Source organism: Aulonocara sp. 'chitande type north' Nkhata Bay, linkage group LG17 (assembly GCF_057382095.1).
Source record: "Aulonocara sp. 'chitande type north' Nkhata Bay isolate Kocher_YH1m ecotype deep benthic linkage group LG17, A_spYH_male_GT1.1, whole genome shotgun sequence".
In the NCBI taxonomy this organism is placed as follows: Eukaryota; Metazoa; Chordata; class Actinopteri; order Cichliformes; family Cichlidae; genus Aulonocara; species Aulonocara sp. 'chitande type north' Nkhata Bay.
This window is the reverse complement of record NC_141360.1, coordinates 21,203,555-21,223,342: the sequence shown is the minus strand read 5'-3', so window position 1 is coordinate 21,223,342 and position 19,788 is coordinate 21,203,555. Positions and strand designations below refer to the sequence as shown.

The following is a 19,788-nucleotide window of genomic DNA, read 5'->3' as shown; positions in this document are numbered from 1 at the left end:
CCAAGGGTAGGCTGTGCAGCGATGCTCCTGAGACAATGTAGGGCATAAGGAGCACAAGAGCTCGAGAAGATGTGGAGGGTGAAGGCAACAGTGGTCCCAGTTGTAATCTGAGTACTCGATGCAGTGGCCCCCAAGCTAGGCGAGTAACTCCAGCAGACCCCGGGAACAACATCTGAGATCTCTGTCCAGAAGAGTGCAGTCCTAGGAATAGGTAAGATACTGCGAAGGACCCTATTTTTTTATTTTTTATTTAATTTGTTATTTTGGCACCATGAGCCCTCCATATTTCTCAACATGAATTAGTTGAGTTGCTCTAGTGTCCACTAGATGCCACTAAACAAATTTCATCTGACTCGAGGCAAATGGAAAACCTCTTTAGAAATATAAAGTTAGTGCTGTTTGGTATTTAAATGTTTTATAATCAAATTTTAAAAAAGATTTAAAATGAATCTTTCTTTATTATTTTATAGTCATATTAAAACATTTATGTTTATTTGATTGTTCACTGTCACTCTGTGTTATGACCTCATGTTGCCTCTTATAGTGTTTCTGTTTATACATGTTTACCTCGAATGTTATGTATGCTGGCCCACACACAGCTGAAACATGACTACATTTAGCCTTCTGGCTCATCAATATAGCTCTGAATAGTGTGTGTGTGTGTGTGTGTGTGTGTGTGTGTGTGTGTGTGTGTGTGTGTGTGTGTGTGTGTGTGTGTGTGCGTGCGTGCTGCATGACATTACTGGGCAACTGGACAGCTTCATGGTGAAGAGAAAAGAGGGAGAGAGAGAACGGAAGAGATAGAGAAAGAGTGTGTGTTTGGTTGGCATTTGGCAAAAAGAAATCAGGAAAGAAGCCTGATGAAGAGCACTGCTGAGGAGGAAGCAACGGCATTTTTCTGTGAGTAAAATACAGCAATAATGACAAAAGTGATCATTTATGTTCATAATGTTAAGGTGGTGTTAATTATCCAGGCTGTAACCAGAAAACCAGTGGGACTATCCACTAGCTCCCATTGGATGAAGGTCTTAGTCTGCTCCTCAGTCTCAGGATGACGGTTACTTATTCCAGTAAAGTCGCCAACGCCACCTTCTTCGGTTTTCACCAGCTGCTGCTGCGCTGGAAGGGGAGCATCTACAAGCTGCTGTACCGAGAGTTCATCCTGTTTGCTCTGCTGTACACCGTCCTCAGCGTCGTATACAGGTCAAACACACACACACACTCACAGTCACAGGAAGGGAAGCGACAGTGTCGTATTACAGCTGTGCATCATGCAAGTGTTTCTTTTAAATTCTTGTAAATTTCAACATAGTTACTAATAAATATTGCTACACTGTTCAGAGTGGCTGATACAACTCAAAACTCGATGTAATGTCGGATGAGTCCCAAGAAGTGAAGCCAAAATATATCCTCACTCTAGTGGTTATAAGCTCCGCCCCTTTTTGGTTAGCAACATGAGCCAACCAAAAACATTTTTTTCATCTTGTAAATGATTAATGTTCATATTCTGTGGGCAAAAGTTTGATCTTAGAGTGTTTCAGAAGGGGAAGAAGCTAAATGAGCTTTGTTCTGTCTGAATCTTTCAGCTCTTTCTGAAGTTTTTATTTTCCAAAACTTTTATTTTGGTTTTTAGTTTTTAGTTTTAGCTCTCTGTCATAACCTTAGTATCAAGATCCAGTATACAATGAACTGGGATTATTTTAAAGCGTAAATCATACAAAACAAACCACTAAATCAGTTGCCCTAAATTGTTCAACTTTTTTTTTTGACAGATCCATGGGACCACTGCATTTTTCCCCCTGCTATCCAATCAGTGAGAACAAAATATTAGTAGAATCTGATACAACAACAGCTAAGCTCAGACTTGGGTAAAACAGGAGGTGGGACCTAGTAACACAATCTCCTCTTTCTAAAACTATGTCTCAGCGGCTCTTGTTTTTGATACTATCTTCATATATATTTAAGAAAAGATCTATTTCACAGCCCCAAACCTGCCAAATTCCTTTATTGCAGCAGGGAAAACAATGAACACATTATTTAGCAAAATATCTTAAATAAAGTATAACAGCTCACTACAATAAATATAATATGACAGAATAAATTAACTTGATGAGACTGTTGTACAAAACAAACAACATGACTGAGTTATCATTTATATATGCTACAAATGAAAGTTGACTATTTAGCTTTCATCAAGTTGTAACCACATATCTGACTCCAGGCAAACAGGATGTGAGCCTTCTATGCAATTTCATTAAAGGTTTTATATTAAATAACTAATACAGTATATCAGAAAATGTCTGTGTGGAAAAAGATTTATCTGACTTTGTATTTCTGAATAGAAGCACATATTGGGCAACAGACCTGCAGCTTATTGTAGTTCATTCAGAAACTTTCTGATCGGCTGAAGAGTAACTTCAGAAGAATTTCTCATATGTTAAATTCTTAGTTGCTGGCAGTGACGACGGTTTCCTCTGTCCTCTAGGATTGTGCTCTCCGAGGATCAGAAGAGACTGTTTGAGAAACTTTCCATGTACTGTGACAAATATGCTGAACAGATCCCCGTCACCTTCGTCTTGGGTATGTTAGCTGACAAACCATAGCTTTACTTTTATTTCAATAGTCTTCTAGTATTTTTCTTTTAAAAGAAACATACAGGCTAATTCCATTTTTAACCTCACGGTTAGACCTTTCTGTCTGACTTCATAGAACTGTAAAGCCACTGTGAGTGTGTTAGTGCTGTGGTTGTAGTGGATTTTTCGAGTGTACCATGTCCTACAGTCACCATTGTCTGCACAAGGTCCTAACCTTAAAGCTTACTACTATCTGAACTGATGACATGTAAAACACATGAATCATCACATGGACGATTGTTCTGAAAGAAACACTTCCAGACTAAAGTAGACGTCACGGTGGTGAATGGTTGAGTTACATATCTGATATTCATCTTGTCCATTCATGAAAAAGTCTTAATTATACAGTAAGCATATTTAGTTGCTATATTTTACTTAATATATTTATATTTTAAAAACAAGCTTTATGATCATTTAACCAGTGATTCTCAGATACTGGAAGAGATTACATAACATTTTATTATCTTCCTAGATTTCATTCCTAATGCCTTTCAGACTTGAGAGATTCTCAGGGGATTGAAGAACGTAGCCGACCTGTGTTATTATTATACTAAAGTAAAAATTAAGTCTAATAAAAAAAGAGCGACATGAAAACTCAAATATAACTGTAAGTGTGTTTCCTGCTTGAGCGGAGAGCTGAACAGAGGGGGTGTTTGGTTGCCTCATTAGCAGCCTGCTAATGGAATCGGATCATTAAAGAGGAGAAAAGGCTAAAAGCAGGATGAATGTTTGTGTAGCTGATCTCCACCCACCATCACCACCACCATCCCAGGATGCATATTCACTATGTTTGTCAACTGAAAAAAAGATTAAAACCTGACAGTTCCTAAAATGTGGTTTTTCCAGAAAATAAAAGACAAATAGTGTCAGTAACTAAAGTAAATGCCAAAAACAGGAGATGCATGTGCATGAGTTGACAATTTATCAAAGTATCCAGACAAAAATGACCCATGGTCCTAAATGACTGTGATGACATCAACAACACAATGTAAGAAAATAGGTGCCGTGTCCTGCAGCGAGTGCTCTTTAGTTTTGTTTAAATTAAACTCAGATGTGAAAATATTAATCACACTTGGAGCCATATGCAGAGTACAGTTTTGCTCAAAACATTTCCCAGATAAATATGAATTTTAGAATTATCCAAAAAATAGTCCTGTTTTTGTTTCTGTCACTCCCGCTCCGCACACATGGCCAATAAGAGGACTTCACACTACCATGTGGTTTGAGTGACATATTTTAGTTTGTGTGGTGTTTACTTGAATTTTTCTACGTGTGAAATCAGACAATAGAGGAAACTAACAAGTTTAAAAACTCATCAACTGATTTGGACCAGAGTAAATGAACTGTAAAAATGCCCTTGCAGTAAGTGAATTGACCTTAGAGTCTCTAATATACAACGTGGACTCACGAGAAAATCAGGTTCAGTAATCAGTAATATTGCACTGAAAACAGTCACTTCACATAGTTTGGGCATCCTGGGCTTTATTCTGGAGGTTTTCCCAGCAGGAAAAATTGTGTGGGAACCCCTGGATAGACCAGGAAACATATATCCAACCAGTCCTTAGAGGACACATACACTCTTTAGAAGAGATAATCAAGGTAATGCCATCCATTGATTCTCTGCTTATTTTCAAGTTTCAATAGATTTTCGTTTTTCTGTGTGGGTGCATTACTCACAGATAGCTGATGATTAGTGCTAAGTAGCATCCAGGTAAATCTCACTCACCAAAACTAAACCTCACAGCCAGCCATGTTATTTGTCAGATAATTGTATTAAAAGTGCTCCAAACACAGTCCAGAATTAAAGAATTTCATTTGGCTGAGGTAAAGCCTAGCAGACATTTAGATCATACATCCACCTGTCTGATATCACCTGTTGATAGCTGAGAAGACCTCAGAGGAGGTCTGGATATATCTGGACTATGTTGGACGGAGGTCTGGATATGTGGCAGAAAAAGAAATAAATGCACTTCTGGTATTTTGCAAACTGCAACATGAAGTTTTCAAGCTACAACTGTGAACTGTGTGTGAGACTCAAGTCCACTGACAGTATTTAGTACCACTGTGTGTCCTTTATACACACCTGTAAATGTGTGCACACTGGGTCATTGCCATATATTTCAGGTGGTTAAGATTTAAGATTTTAACAAACACCTGGCTGTCACTTTACAGTTTGTTGGATTTACAGGGGATCAAAGAACCAGAGTGTTATTATAATAATCTCAGGATACGCCAAGCTAATATTACCCACTGAGAACAGGGCTTAGTGCTGACTGACAGACATGTGTTGTGTTTGAATACTAAAGTATATCATAAGAGTTTGATAAGATCTCTATCAAACTCTTAGGGTTAGGGCCTCTCACAATGTGTCCTTCATGTTAAATGTGCTTGCAGCAACATCATTGTAAGTCAGCATGACATGATTATTTATTTACTGCTGTAAAAGAGCTCAATTGTTTGGATAGGTTGCATTATCACAACAGTTACAAATTATTATGTGTTAACTGAATATAAATGTTTTAGGTTTTTATGTGACTCTGGTGGTGAATCGGTGGTGGAATCAGTTTGTTAACCTGCCCTGGCCGGACAGACTCATGTTCCACATCTCCAGGTACAGTCTACATCTCTAATGTGCCCTCTACAGGCCACAAGTACCCACTACAAAAACACTGCCCTCTACAGGCACAGACAGGAACTCACAGACTTTACATCAAAGATAGACAAATGTAGCCACTAAGAATCCATAATTAACTTATTTAGAAGCTACCTTGTCTTGTTTAGTGATTTGGGAACACTTCAGTGCCCCGTGCAAAACGAGCCTGAATACACAAGAAGAATAAGGTGTGGTTAGCTGACGATAATCACGAACTCCATTTTTGTTTTCTATCTTTCTACAGCTGTGTTCAGGGTAAAGACGAATATGGCCGCCTGCTGCGCCGGACATTGGTACGTTACGTTAACCTCACATCGCTCCTCATCTTCCGCTCCGTCAGCACGGCTGTCTGCAAACGATTCCCGACCATGGATCATGTGGTCGAGGCAGGTTAGAGCCTGAGTATTTTAGTGTGTATCAGCTGTATTTCAAAATGAGCACACTGTGATCTTAATGTGTCTTAACTAGAAATATAAAAGTCAGAGTTCGGCTCCTCGCCACTTAAATTTCTTCCTGATATCACTCCAGGGACTACCTTGTTATTGGCCAATTAAAGAAGTACTTTGGGCTGATACTCTGTCAACAAAACCTAAACGTCTGTCTGCATGGAAGCGTTATGTCTGAAACTGCTTTGGAACAATATGATCCATCATTTTATTTAAATAGTCTATCAACATGAATCCAACACTGACTTATTTTAAACAATGTTTTTTCCCCATCTGTAGGTTTCATGACACCTGAGGAGAGGAAGGTGTTTGAGAACGTTCGTTCTCCTCACCTGAAGTACTGGATCCCTGTTGTCTGGTTCTCCAACCTGGCGTCTAAAGCTCGGCAGGAAGGACGCATCCAAGACAGCATCGACCTGCAGAACATTCTCAACGTGACTATAAAAATGCACTTTTATGGCGAGAGAACGCTGCAGGGATAATGTGTCACTGTTGTTGGCCGACAGGGCAGTTAGCGTCGCCGTGGTTCGCTTCATAGAAATTGCTTAGCAACATAATCTCCATAAACTCACAACACTTTTATGATTTTGTAAGCATAAATTCAAACACAAGAAATAAATTGCATAGATGAACGACGCCGCAGTGACTTTACCACCACCACAGGTTCTTGTTTTTGCCATGAAGACGTTTATTATCATTAGTATAATTTAGTCACTTATTAGCAAATCCCTTCCCTGGGGCACACTAAAGCTTAAAGTATTAGCCTGGGTATTTTATTTATTTTATCTTTTTCATGTTTGGAAATGGGCAATATTGACTAAGGGTGGACATAGCTTCTATGACAACATCCTATCTTTGGAAGCCCTATTTTGAAGCCTCGAGACTGACATCAACCAGATTTGGTGAAAGAAAGTTGAGATGTAAGGCGTGTATCTTCATTAATATTTTGGCACTTATTAGCTGTTATGCGTTCAGCGCGTTATCCACAAGCTCAGCTGTGGATAATTTCTCTGCTCCATGATTGCCAAGAAAATTCTGGACATGCTACATGAATGCTTCACGTGGTGATGATCCATTAGGCTTCGGTTTCGTTTTGAACACGTCATCAAACATCAGTTCACGTATTTCACGACCAACAAAAACACCTTCCTTAATGTTGACTTCACTTTTCTGGAAAATAAACATATTTCTTAAATGCTGAAATGCATCGGTGTTTCTGCCCAGTCATTGAAGTTGTCCAATACTTCATAACTAAAAAACACAACAAGCTAAACAAAAACAGTTTTTACATTTGGCATCAGCAAGTAAAATCTGCTACAGCACAGGTGAAAAACTGCCAGTACCAAAATGCTTGTTGACCGGTGTCAGACCCAGAAGCTATGTCCATCTTTTATACTGTTTACAGCTGCAAAAAGATTTTTGTGGCTCAGCCACTTACGTCTCATAATGTATCACTATTAATTTAACTACATGCTTATATCTTACATTATCATGATAACATCATGGTAAAAAACAATACAGTATGGCCATTAAAGATCAGTATAATCAGATAACCTTAATATTTTTTCCAACGCTGCCATTTGATTACAGACATATGCTGTTAGAGAGGAAAAAGCTCTTAAGCACTCAAAGCACACTCATTCATCCTTTGGAGCCAGTTAGATCCTAAAACCCCCGTTAGCCTGTGACCACATAAAGGAGACATGTAGGTAATGTGACACTCAGCTTTCCCAGAACGGCAAATGAGACTCTTTTTCCAACTAGCCTACTGAGTTACAGAAATTCACAGTTTGCTGGAAGCTGGGGAAAGACTGCTGTTTCCTCTCTGTGTTAGGAAATGAATCGCTTCAGGACCTGGTGTGCGACTCTTTTTGGCTACAACTGGGTCGGTGTCCCTCTGGTTTACACACAGGTCTGTGTCCGTCCTGTCTGTTTCGTACTTGCCACAGCAGCATGTTTGATACGGATGTAGCTCATGTAATCACATCATAATCATTACACTAACTGAATCAGAGCTCTGAATCGCCCACAGAGAGAAGAAGGAATCTGAACAACACTCTCACTCTCTCTCTCCTTTTAGGTTGTCACTCTTGCTGTCTACACCTTTTTCTTTGCTTGTCTAATTGGTCGACAGTTTCTTGACCACACCCGTGGTTACCAAGGTCATGACCTTGACCTGTACGTCCCCGTTTTCACCTTGCTGCAGTTCTTCTTCTACTGTGGCTGGCTTAAGGTCAAATAAATTCTTTCCTACAATTTGTGAATATGTAAAACAAACTTGTGAATTTATATTTTTAGTCAGAGACTCCACCAGAGTAGCTTTGCATGACTCATCAAGCCTGGTGTGTCATGTCTCATTAGGTCACACCTCTGTGAAAGCCCACTGTTGTCTGATTGGTTCCTGTCTGGAAGCCTGCAGAGGGGCTTTTGTGCTGTTCTGGCAAAAGTAAAATTTAGTTTTGGACTTCTTTATTCCTCAAGTTTGTTATACAACAAAATATATTTATGCAGATATTTTTCATGGAAGATGTGTCCTACAGTTTCACAGAGACAGGGTAACATATGCTAATGTATGTAATCTACATGACTGCATATTCAAAAATTCAAGTACTTATTTATCTAGTACTAAATGCAGAGATAAGATAGGCAGTAATAAGCCAAAAACACACACAGTTCTTATGCTTCAGTACAAAATTGGAACTCAAATGTAGACAAACACAAACAAAATGTATTTTTAATGGAAGGAGTACAATTAATAAAAGCAGAAGGAGGATGCTGATTGGGAAATAAGACCAAGTTTATATGAGATATTTCAGATTAATTATTTAATAACACATTTAATAACACAAGATGATGTGTCTATCTTGTTTTTCTTCTGCTTGAAACACATCAATACATTTGTGGCTGACCTCTTTCATCTCATGACGTATTTCTGTTATATAAATAACACAAGGTTAATAATAATCTACTTGGTGGAGACGAGCCAGAAATATTGCATGAGCCAGAGTGTCACAAGTAGTGTGGTTATAAATGTTTGGTTCTCAGTGTCATGGTAAAAGAAACTAAAGCTGCTACATCCTCTCAAAAACAATATTTTGTAGAAATTGGAGATACATATGCTGGTATCACTATAATGCAAGCAATGTTGAAAAATCCCTTAAACAGAGACGAGGAAACCTACAGAGCAGTGACAACGGCCATCTCGATTGTCATGAGCAGTAGTAATATTTATTTTTTTTACATATAGGCAGTTTTGTGTTTTTAGTTTGACTGATTTTCAGACATGTTTGTTTGTTTGGCAGGTAGCAGAGCAGCTGATCAACCCGTTTGGCGATGATGACGATGACTTTGAGGCAAACTGGATCATCGACAGGAACCTTCAGGTCAGCAATGACGGAGGCTCAAAGTCTCTTATATTTCCAGGGTCTGTTCTGGTAGAACAAACACTTTTGACTTTATCGTGGACAGAAAGGGAACATGAGAAACTGTTGTGGTTTGTCAGGGAGCAGAACGGAATAGATGGAAAGGAGCTGCCTACACGTTTCTCCTGCTGGACAAAAATATACTCTGGAACATTTCCACACTTGGTTTTATTTTTACATCACGCAAGGAAGTCAAGCACATGATGCCACATGAGGCCCAGTTACACACAATTTAAACACAAGCTACTCGAAAGCAAGTTTTAGAGTAAACTTTTATTTTTTACTCTTTTTCATTTCACTCTAAATGAATTTCCACATCAATCCGCACTAAATAAATCATAATGACAAAGCTTACAACATGGATTTTTGTATTTATAAGAAAATAGAAATCAAAATTAAATAGTTTTTACATTTCCATTGTTTTGTGTAACAGTTAATGTTCTGAATAAATAATTCAAACTTTTATTAGCATGCTAGAACTAGAACTATGACTATATATTTGCAAATATGAAATCACAAAAACATATAAAAGACCAAAACTACCCAATTCAGTCATTCATGAAAAAATTACTAAATTACTCAAATGAAGAATGCGTTACAGACCGCAAAATAATAGAAAAAATATATAAGGACATCAGTTGATTCCTAAAATGTGACATTTGATGTTTCTCATTCAGTGAGCTTCTACATTCATTTTTCTTTGTATTACATCCTGTTGATTTACTGACCATTTAATTTGTCATTTATTTATTGATTTTGGTCAAAGTTGTTGTTTCCATAATCTGTTTTATTTTTCATTCTGGCTAAACATTTAGCCCATATTATACTTTAAATCACACCCTTGTTTACATAAAAAAAAGAGAAAATGCAGAAAAAAATAAGATAATAATAACAAAAAATAAATAAATCAGTAATTCAAAATCTGTGAATTTTTGGGGAAATACAATGGGAAAATAAAGAAATAAACAGAAATAAAGAAATAAACTAACATTGAACAAGTTGGTAAATAAGAAGAAAATGAAAGCAGTAAATAAATGAATAAATAAATGTGACAAAATAAATCAGAAACAACAACAAGGTTAGAAAATAAACTAACAAGAAAAGCAAATGTGATATTTAATACAACATATTGTGCCATCTTTTATAAATTCCTTACTTCCTTTAAGTATAAAAAATAATTAAAAATATTGCTGAGCTCTTTTCAGTTGTGATTTAGGCAGTTTTCTTCCTTCTTATAGTTATATAATAATATCCATTCTTCCAAGAAGCACAATCAATCAACCGGATTAGATTTGACTATGAAAGATTCTCCTGTTAAATTATTGGTAGATTTTCTTACCAATTTAATCTTACTTAATAAATTTTTATAAATAATGTCTCTTGAAAACTGAACACGCCTCATTCTTCCTCTTTACCTGTTCCTGCAGGTGTCTCTCCTGGCAGTGGATGAGATGCACATGAACATGCCTCACATGACCAAAGACATTTACTGGAATGACTGCGATGCACGGCCACCATACACGCTGGCTGCTGCAGACTACTGCATCCCCTCATTTCTTGGCTCCACCACCGACATGGGGTCAGGGATCAAGTTTAGCGGCTGATGCACAGTTATAATCCTCTAGAGAACAAACATTTTTCCTGAAGGACGTGTTGGAGTTTATGTTTCACATTGTAGCTCAGTCTGTGTGGGTGAATTGTCACAGACGTGCTAGTTGTTATAGAATTAGTTTTTTTTAGAGAAGTTTTATCAGCATGACAAATTCTTTTTCAATGTCTCTTCCAGTCTCTCGGACATCCTGCAGTTTGACGACACTGATGTTAGCCACGACCATCAGCGGCAACAGGACTATACTTTGCCGCGGCGCCAAGAGTCGGTAAAATGTTTATTGCTTTCATTTTTTAATTTAAAATTGATTTCTGGAAAAAAGGAGGTAAGTATAAAAACTGCAGAGAGTAGAAAAATAAGTACTTGTGAAAATGTAAATAAGGGTGTTGACCTTGAGAGATATTATTTGTTAAACAGTTTAATCATGAGGCCTTAACTTAAACCTTATTTTGGATTTGTTATACTTTTCCTTGTTTTTTTGCCATATATGTCCTATTCCAGTGTTGGATTTTCATATTAAACCAACCTTTTAATAGGAAGGCCAATGTACAAGTACCGTATTTTTCGGACCATAAGGCGCACTGTCGATGAACCTGTCTGTGTTCATTCATAAGGCGCACCGGATTAAAAGGCGCATTAAGCGAAACAAAACAGTCTGATAAGACAAACTTTACTCAACTCATTCTTCTTGCTTGCGCCACTTCCAGCATTGATTCATTAATGTTGAATTCTCTTGCAGGTGCTCTATTCCCATATTGTTGCAGTATATTTATGACAACCTCGTACTGTAGATGGATTATCTCAGTTGTTCTCCTGAGTGAAATTTGGTCCGTTTACAGCATCCTGCCATGCGATTGCCTTTGCCCCTAACCATCGGGTGGTTTTATCGAGTGGAAAAAAGTTAACATTCATCCCCCAGCTTCATTGTTTTTATGTTATGCTAACATAGCTGTGTTGCTAGCGATCACATGGCACATCATTATATACCAGCTAGCCCAACTTCAGTAAACCTACAAAAGTCACTGCTGTTTAGTTTTCTGTCTTGGGTCTGTTGGAAGTGATAGCAGAGCTGTACGTTTTAATTTTTTCAGTAATCTCTCAGTCAGAACATTACATATTCTGTTTTGATGGGTGCCTGGATGTTAAACTTAATTGTTACATCTGGTAAAGCAGCAACGCTGATCATTTTATTAAAGATGAAAGAATTTAGACAGTTTGTAACGCTCAGTGATGCCGCAGTGTTTTGGACCTGAAGCGGACGCGTTTTGGTCCGAGATTACCCCGCGAGACTCCTGACTATGGTAGCCATAATGCTCCGACAATCCATCAAGTGGTGTGGCTTCTTAGCTTACCAAAGTCATACTAAAACATCTTTTGACAGATTTTTTGAGTGCCGTATACCACATAAAATCGGTTCGAGGTCAGTAAGCACAACCAGAAGTCATACATATGGCGCACCGGATTATAAGGCGCACTGTTGATTTTTGAGAAAATTAAAGGATTTTAAGTGCGTCTTATAGTGCAGAAAATACCGTAACCCCTGTGTGGTAAACCCTAAGGCTTTAAATTGTTCTAAATGCTTTGTTGCTGGTGATTTTTTTCTGCACTCGGACCTGTTTGATGTCACAGAGAAGGGATGTTCCTTTTTTGGTCATCAGATTCACAGAAACCCCACCCACGTTGTGTCAAAGCTGTTAATTTATGAGGGGCAGCCAATCAGAAAAATGTTGGCTTATAGGGATGGTGACCTTAAAGGGATGGCTTGTTTGATAAGTAAGATGGACTGAAGGACACCATCAAAGTCCAGTAAATGATACATAAGAATGATTTTTGAACTGTGAATCATACAAAGCTACTCTTGTACAGCAGAAGAATAAAAATATAGAACAATTTGAAACCTGTTAAATTTAAAGCTTTGACATTAGGTACTAATGATAAAGTCTTTAAGTTCAGATTCTGAGTATATTTTTAATGTTTGCAGGTTTTGGGTCGGGTCCGCCGTCTGCTTAGTGTTCAGGAACCTCCTGACCTCCGACCCCCTCGACCCATCTTCAAACGACATAGCAGTGATGCAACTGGCAGTTTCTTCCCAGATGTCAGGTATTAGAATATTTAAAGCATGAATAGATGTGTAACTGGTATCCTACTGATAGTACCAAAGGTTCCTATTTAATAATTTATATATTAAGATCCAGCTGTCCACAGATTACAATGATCTGATCTTTTATGTTTTCTGTTGGTCATTTCTAAATCCAGGGTCAATGCAGGACCAGGGATCAATGTTCCACTGTCCTCGCTGTTCATGTCTCAGCCTTCCATGGACACTTTGTCCACCTTAAGGGAGGTCAACAGCAACCCACCCTCACCGGAAAGCTCCATTTCTGTTTTCCCCCAGCTTGTCATCAGCCCTCCATTATGTGGCGACGTTTGCCAGAATGTGGATTCGTATACCAAACCTCAGAATGGCCTGAATCCTTCCCCCACTGATGAAGCCCCAGGCTCAGAAACCCTAAGGTGATCAGCCAGTGTCCTTTTTAACGATATTCAACTCCATGTTCGGCCATCAAACTTCATTTTGAGATAAAAGGTTTTGAAAATTTAATAATTATACCCCAGTATTTTATAATCTTAGACTTGCCCTTTAGGTGAGAATTAATTTTTTTCTTTTTGTATTTCCAGGACTGCGTCCTCTCTCTGTTGTTCCCCCACTCAACTTGGGCCCAAAGAATTTCGGTGGACAACTGTCAATGGCCATAATCGTCAGCCAACCAAACCACGGGGGCGTCAGTTCTCACTCCAGTTCTCCAGGCAGACTTCAAAGGCATCGGTCCGCAGCCTGCCAAGTCCTAAAGGACTGGGGCGGCGGAGAAAAGGACTGGCTCGATTCCAGTCCAGGAGATCCCCTGGTCCAACCTCAGACACTCTGCAGCTCCCTGACCCCGATTATGACTTCCAGGGAATAACAGGGACTCAGGAGGATGAGAAGGAAGAAACCAACGACAATGAAGAGGTCAAAAACACCAGCTCCCAATCAGAGAGTTTCGAAAAGAAATAAGAACCAGCCACAACTTCAGCTGTTCAGTAAGACCAAACTGAGTAACATGAATACCCACGTTGCCTAAGAAGAAGACTCTTTAATGTTGTTGTTGTTTTTAACCAAAAATACTTGGAAAACAGGATATACATGGCCTCTTAAGGGATGTATTTAAGCTAGGTTTTTGGGTTTATCAGTTGTTGCCACCATGATCTATCAAAAAATAAACCGCAAACAACTATTCTTCAGTTCTAGCATGAACCCCCATTTTAATCCTGTGAGGTTTAACTTATTATTAAAGATAAATACTCCTGACCCCGCTGACAATGTTTAATAGCATGTAGTGTTTTTTTTAAGAAATGTTCTCCCAAGCTTCCTCATTCTAGCAATCAAATCATTTTATAATTAAATCAATCATTGTAGTAACACACATCAAAAACAATGTCCCCCCCCCCCCCCCCCCCCAAAAAAAGCCCCCCAAAAACAGATCTTCTCATACAGTTACTGAAAAATATTTTTATCCAACAATATATTTATGCCCAATCTTAATTACTTGACTGAAATACCTTGGAAATTGAACAAGTTTAAAACTTGTACCCTTGTAAACCCTTGTACTAAATGGTGAACTTCAAATTTAAAATGGGAAATCATGAATCACTGTGATGAGCCAGACTCTGGATGGTTAAACACTGAAATCCATCACTTAGATCATTCATTTTGCCATCTCAATTCAGGAACTTCATCCAGGGCAACTGCCGATTTAAGCTAATTATCTGCATATTCATCTACAGTCCAAATGCAATTTTTTTTTCCATAAAGATGCATAAAAATTGTGCTGTTTAACTCACCATATGGTGTTTTGTGTGAATTTTCTTTTCCCTGAATTTTTGTATCAGAATTTGCAAATTAAGCATGGCCCAATGAGACGTTAAGTAGCACATTAAAAAGAAATTTGCTGGAATTACTCTTTAATCCTGGTATTCCAAAGATTACAAAACCCCCATAGATGATTCCTTAAAAAATTAGAAATGAGGCAAAATGAGACAAAATAATCAACAATTATTAGAGTTGAAACGTGTGCAAAAAACCCCCAAACAAACAACAACAACAAAAAAAAACAAGCCTATGTATCTTTGTGATTTTTCTAGCTGAAGAATAATTTCCAGCCCACATGAGAACATTTCAAGTTAGCTGTTTATGCTGAAAGAATGGGGGGGAGGGGGAGGGGGGTTTCTCATCCACTTCAATAAACTCTTCTTGGAAGCCATCTGGTGGCCATTAGAGGAACTGTAACACTTAATGAAACACTGGTACTCAGGGGATAAGAACAAAATCTTCTTTCTTTCCGTGATTACTGTAAATCACACGTGCTTTTGTAAATGTAGATAAAGTGATGACTGTACAATCCCTGTTGCTGCTGTTAAATCTCCAATAACTGTACCTTTTCAAATAAAATGTTAACTTTGTGGTCATTGGGGCAGAAGTAATGGCTAATGTATTGTCAGCAATATTCAGCAGTTTCTAGACAGTTGTTTGTCCTTGATGTATTTGGAGAATGATGTGAGAACAATAATAGGCCAGAGAATGACAAAATGCTTTTCAATTGTGCAGTATTTATTTACTGTTGAGTTCGCCAATAAGTTATGGTTCAGGAGAGTGTTTGGCACGTGCTAAGCCGACCCGGTCATGTCCTTTATCAAAGATGGAGTAGTACTCTGTCAGAAATACATCTCCCAGAATCCACTGAGGGTCTGTGCTGGAATAAATGTCCATAGCCTGGAAACCGCTGAAACAGAACTCATTCCTGCCAAGTGTCTCCTGATAATGACAAAAAGTGGATTGTGTAGTTGTTTAGTAGCTTCATGTATAAAAGAGACATTCTATTTCTTAAGCAATTTTAATTGTTAGTAAAAATATGAAAGTATATAAAATAAATATAGCTGCCAAATTACTAAATTTGCACTTAAGTCTCAATGTATTAATGATCTATTTATGATTTTTTTTATGTGGTTTCTTTTAGGCGTGAGGTAAAAAAAAAAAAAAAAGCAAAGAATCTATAAACAGAAGTTTAAATGCTAGCTGCATTTCAAAACAATCTCTGATTTCAGCCATTTGACAAGTGCATCATTAAAATAATAAAATAATACGCATTTTTGAATACGCCAAAACAATTACCCTTCCTACTATTTTATCAAAAAAATAAAGAAAGAAAAAGAAAATAAAAAGAAAGAGAAGACTGGCAGCTGTTCTAACACAAGCTAAAGAAAACAATAAGCCTTCCTTACCTTCCTGATGTACTGTTCACTTGTTAGTGTGTACTCTGTTCCATTCAGGACAAAAGTCACCTGAGGCAAACTGGACAACCTGGCACAGTCGATAACAAACTGAAACACACAAAATGAGGAGTGACATGCTGAAAAAATTCAGTTACGGTAGTCATATAGTATTCTCAAGAAATATCTGATATTGTTTTTGAAGCAGGAATAAGTAGTAGGTCTAAGTGTCCCCTCTGTAGGTTAAACATTTTCTTTGAAAAAGTCATAACTTTCTCTGGTCTTTCAGTAGACTATGAGATGACATATTTTGGTACCTCTCCCAAGTTTGAGGGTGTTGCTCCAATCAGCTGTTGGAGCCTCAGAATGTCATTGGTTGGTCCAGCAATGAGGGAAGTTCCAGTATCAACAATCGCCTGACATCCACTTGGACAAAACAAGTTCACACCTTGTACTGCTACACTGAAATATTAAGCATTTTTATGTTTCTATTAATGAATGTCTTCACAAGAAAGGGTAAAGGTCTTGTGCCATTTCCCCTACTGTAAGTGGTTCATAGTACACTGCCAAAGTGCTGTGCTGTTGGGATATGAAAAATGTACCTGTCCATCTTGATCTGCCAATACCCCTTGGCAGTGACAGGATGCCAGTTGATTGGTCCAATATACAGCGCTTCGTTTGTTCCACCTAACAACAGTTCCCCTGCTGGATTGGTACGGCCGGTTTTTCTGCGGGCACAAAACTCACATTTACGTAAACAAAAGATAAGAACTCTCATATTAAAAACAACAAACACATTTATATCCCTCAAGAAGTACAGCATCTCTGTCGAGTGCCTAACCAGATACTCTTGGACTGGACCCCTGAAACACTGGAGGAATGCTTAAATAATTACAACCATGTGGATCTTCCTGGTTCACCTGGTGATTGTTCTTCTTTATCCTAACATGTCTATGATCGAAATTGTAGAATTACCCTGTCGTACTTAAGCATACTTAGAAACCATAAGACCTCCCTAAACATCAAGTATCTCTGAAACACTGCTCACCAGATGCTCTTGTCAGTGAAGCCAAGCGGATTTGTTCTTATATCACTGTAGATGGTAGGAAGTCTATAAGTCTTGGACCTAGACACAGACTAGGCAGACCCTATTTAAAAAACTGAAACCTTGGGAAAAACTCTCATCTCCACAGCTCACAGTAAAACCCCTTTGAACTTCCTGGTTACCCTTGACCTTTCCATTTCTCTGTGGCTATCTCTTGCTCTGCCTTTCCCTCTTGACCAACCAAAACTCTATCAAAACTTAAGAACTAGTTGTGAAACTTCTGCCTGTTTCAAAGCATGATTTTTAAAGCTGCTTACCCAGAAATTCTAAAAATAAACCCTCTTAACATCTACAATGTAAGAGTAAACCCATCCATATTTTCAGCAGGGCTGCCAACAACCAGGTGGGTAGTAAGAGGTTAATAGACAGGAAGAAGTAATTATCCTCCCTCTCATGCTCCTCTGAGCATGACAATGAGCATCTAATTGAGGTGAAATGGTGAGCTCCTGATATGAATGCACCTGCTCAGGTAAAAGGAGAACACTGGCTGGTCCACAAGCTTCTGTGCAATCATGTTGTCAAAAACATTGGTGCCCAGAATCTCTGCAAGGGATTGGTAACTCATTCCCAGAACACCGTCAAACTTCGCCGTCAGGAATGATTCACTAGGTTCGAAAACGGACTCCCCAAACTCTTGGTTCAGGATGGTTAGACCACCAATCTGGAACAAGTTGATTAAGATAAAACAGTACTCCTTTAGTTGTGCCTGAATGTCAAACTGAGTTTGATGGATGAAAATATTTTTGAAATTAATCGTGGCAGCTGTTAGTTAATTTTAATACTGAAGTTTAGCTTTTTAATTTTGAGAGCTTTTGGACCTTCAGTGTGTCTCTGGCCATAGTTCCAAGCAGGTGACCTGATCCGTAGTAAATCCCAAATCTCCGACCATCATGCCTGAACGAAGCTGATTTAAATGCCTTGAAACGCTTGTGGAGCGCTGTGAATGCAAACACACACATAGACATTATCTTTTCTTATATTCATTACATGTTATTTACTTTATGTGGACTTGCCTTTGTCAGATTTATGTGCCTACAACATCTTTATACAAGTACACACAGACACACACAGACTTTGAACTTCTTATCAGACTGGAACAAAATAAACCAAAGTCAGGCTGCCCTGACCTGCAAATGCAACACTGGTGTTGTTTGGTATTGTGTGGTGCTATGTAAGGTGTTACCGCAGGCCTCGCTGATGCAGTAGGATGATGGCACCCAGAGGTCAGCTGATCCAGTGTCAAAAATCACAGAAAAGTTCTGCTCTGGAGTCCCCAAACTGATCTCACCATAAAACTGAGCCTGAAACGCAGCAGGGGCACAAAGTGTGGCTGAGATTTTAATTTGAAAAATTCTGAGATAAATAAAAAGGTAGCTGGTTGTGACATGCTCATGCTAATGTTAGCATGTATGCTAACATATTTTGGCCAGCTTGGCACTCCCTTTGTTTTCATAGTATAAATTAGTTAAGTTAGTTTCTATTCAGTAAACTGGGCTGTGTTGTTTTCATTTTAAAGCTTCTATATGTAGGAAATAACTACGTCTTACTTTGGGAACATATATCTTGTGAGGACATAAAGAATGGAAATGCAGTACAAATGATAACTTTTTATTTATTATTTCTTTTATTTCTGCTTCTGTAATAATACTTAATACTGCTTCTGTCCAGCTTGAGTTGCATACTTAGGACATACTGATATTTCGGAACTGAGCAACTTTCCCTTAAATCTGATAATCATTCTTAACAAATCAGCATATTTATGAACAACACTGACCCCTAGAGGAATATTTAAATCACTGTAACAAGGTTAAAACTTCTCACTGGATATTTTGATAATAGCTGAAGGCTTTGAACCAGCAACCCTAACTCTCAGTGTTGTTCTTCTTACATCCATGAAGTTGTAGATCCTCTCGCTGGTGCGTCCGAGCCTCAGTGACGGCGTGCTGGACGGGAAGCACTGAGCGTAACGGCGATTAATCATGTCAGGGGCGTGATCCTTCAGGAACTCATTCAGCAGGCCATCAGCTCGCAATCGAGTACGAATTGAGCGTGTCCGTCTAAGAGGTATGCTGACGATGGAACATTTTAGTATCTCTGTAAACTTTTTATATCAAATTGTCTTTTTTGATTTGAAAACAGTTGGCCTAGTTTTGGCTCAACAGAGGAAGGTCCACTAAACAGCACCTCGATAAATGTACAACAAAGAAGAAAATCAGACTTTATATTGTTAAATCCCTGGTGGATGGACAGCTGTTAATATAAAGAGAACACCCATATTAACAAAGGTGTAATTGTCCTACCTGACCAGCGCTGAGGTCATCCATGTTAAAAACAGCAGGAGCAGCAGCCTGAACATGTCTGTATCTGCCAGTCTGAGAGACTGCTGTTTGGCACCCGATGGGGACGTTTATCAGACTGAACTGTAAGTCTGATTGGATCTGAGTCTGTGAATAAACTGTGAGAAGGTCCACCCCCAAAAGCTTAAACAGACAGAAGAGGTCTTTATTATTCAGTTATTTGATCACAGAAGATTTTAGATTACGTGGATCAACAAGTATTTAAGTCATCCATGGCTCTCTCAGCTACCAATACAGCATATATCCAAATCTGGGA

General features: G+C 38.4%; 2 protein-coding genes across 2 annotated transcripts; one reads left to right on the top strand and one right to left on the bottom strand.

The window, feature by feature from the left end:
• The first annotated feature begins 801 nt into the window (after positions 1–801).
• On the top strand, positions 802–14,222 carry LOC147310027 (bestrophin-3-like). Its single transcript, XM_086269675.1, has 14 exons — positions 802–900; positions 975–1,203; positions 2,486–2,580; positions 5,157–5,244; positions 5,531–5,676; positions 6,012–6,166; positions 7,567–7,644; positions 7,813–7,965; positions 9,035–9,115; positions 10,582–10,733; positions 10,941–11,031; positions 12,745–12,863; positions 13,020–13,277; positions 13,443–14,222. The coding sequence occupies exons 2-14, from the start codon at positions 1,052–1,054 to the stop codon at positions 13,816–13,818; spliced, it is 1,944 nt and encodes a 647-aa protein (XP_086125801.1). The 5' UTR covers positions 802–900; positions 975–1,051; the 3' UTR covers positions 13,819–14,222.
• Positions 14,223–15,364: 1,142 nt separating this feature from the next.
• nots (nothepsin) lies at positions 15,365–19,621 on the bottom strand. The gene is made up of 9 exons (XM_086269315.1): positions 19,476–19,621; positions 19,064–19,244; positions 18,359–18,476; positions 17,994–18,112; positions 17,637–17,836; positions 16,673–16,798; positions 16,388–16,532; positions 16,083–16,181; positions 15,365–15,615 (listed from the first exon to the last, which is right to left on the bottom strand). Exons 1-9 carry the CDS (start codon positions 19,529–19,531, stop codon positions 15,439–15,441), a joined length of 1,221 nt encoding a protein of 406 aa, XP_086125441.1. The 5' UTR covers positions 19,532–19,621; the 3' UTR covers positions 15,365–15,438.
• Between the last annotated feature and the right edge of the window lie 167 nt (positions 19,622–19,788).

Bases quoted from the DNA above. Each gene is read 5' to 3' on its own strand.
- nots (XM_086269315.1), bottom strand. From the start codon at position 19,531: ATGTTCAGGCTGCTGCTCCTGCTGTTTTTAACATGGATGACCTCAGCG. The intron at 19,245-19,475 runs GTAGGACAATTA...TTCCATCGTCAG, and splicing joins ATGACCTCAGCGCTGGTCAG to CATACCTCTTAGACGGACAC. The intron at 18,477-19,063 runs GTAAGAAGAACA...GCTGCGTTTCAG, and splicing joins GGATCTACAACTTCATGGAT to GCTCAGTTTTATGGTGAGAT.
- LOC147310027 (XM_086269675.1), top strand. From the start codon at position 1,052: ATGACGGTTACTTATTCCAGTAAAGTCGCCAACGCCACCTTCTTCGGT. The intron at 2,581-5,156 runs GTATGTTAGCTG...TAAATGTTTTAG, and splicing joins CCCCGTCACCTTCGTCTTGG to GTTTTTATGTGACTCTGGTG. The intron at 7,645-7,812 runs GTCTGTGTCCGT...CTCTCCTTTTAG, and splicing joins TCCCTCTGGTTTACACACAG to GTTGTCACTCTTGCTGTCTA.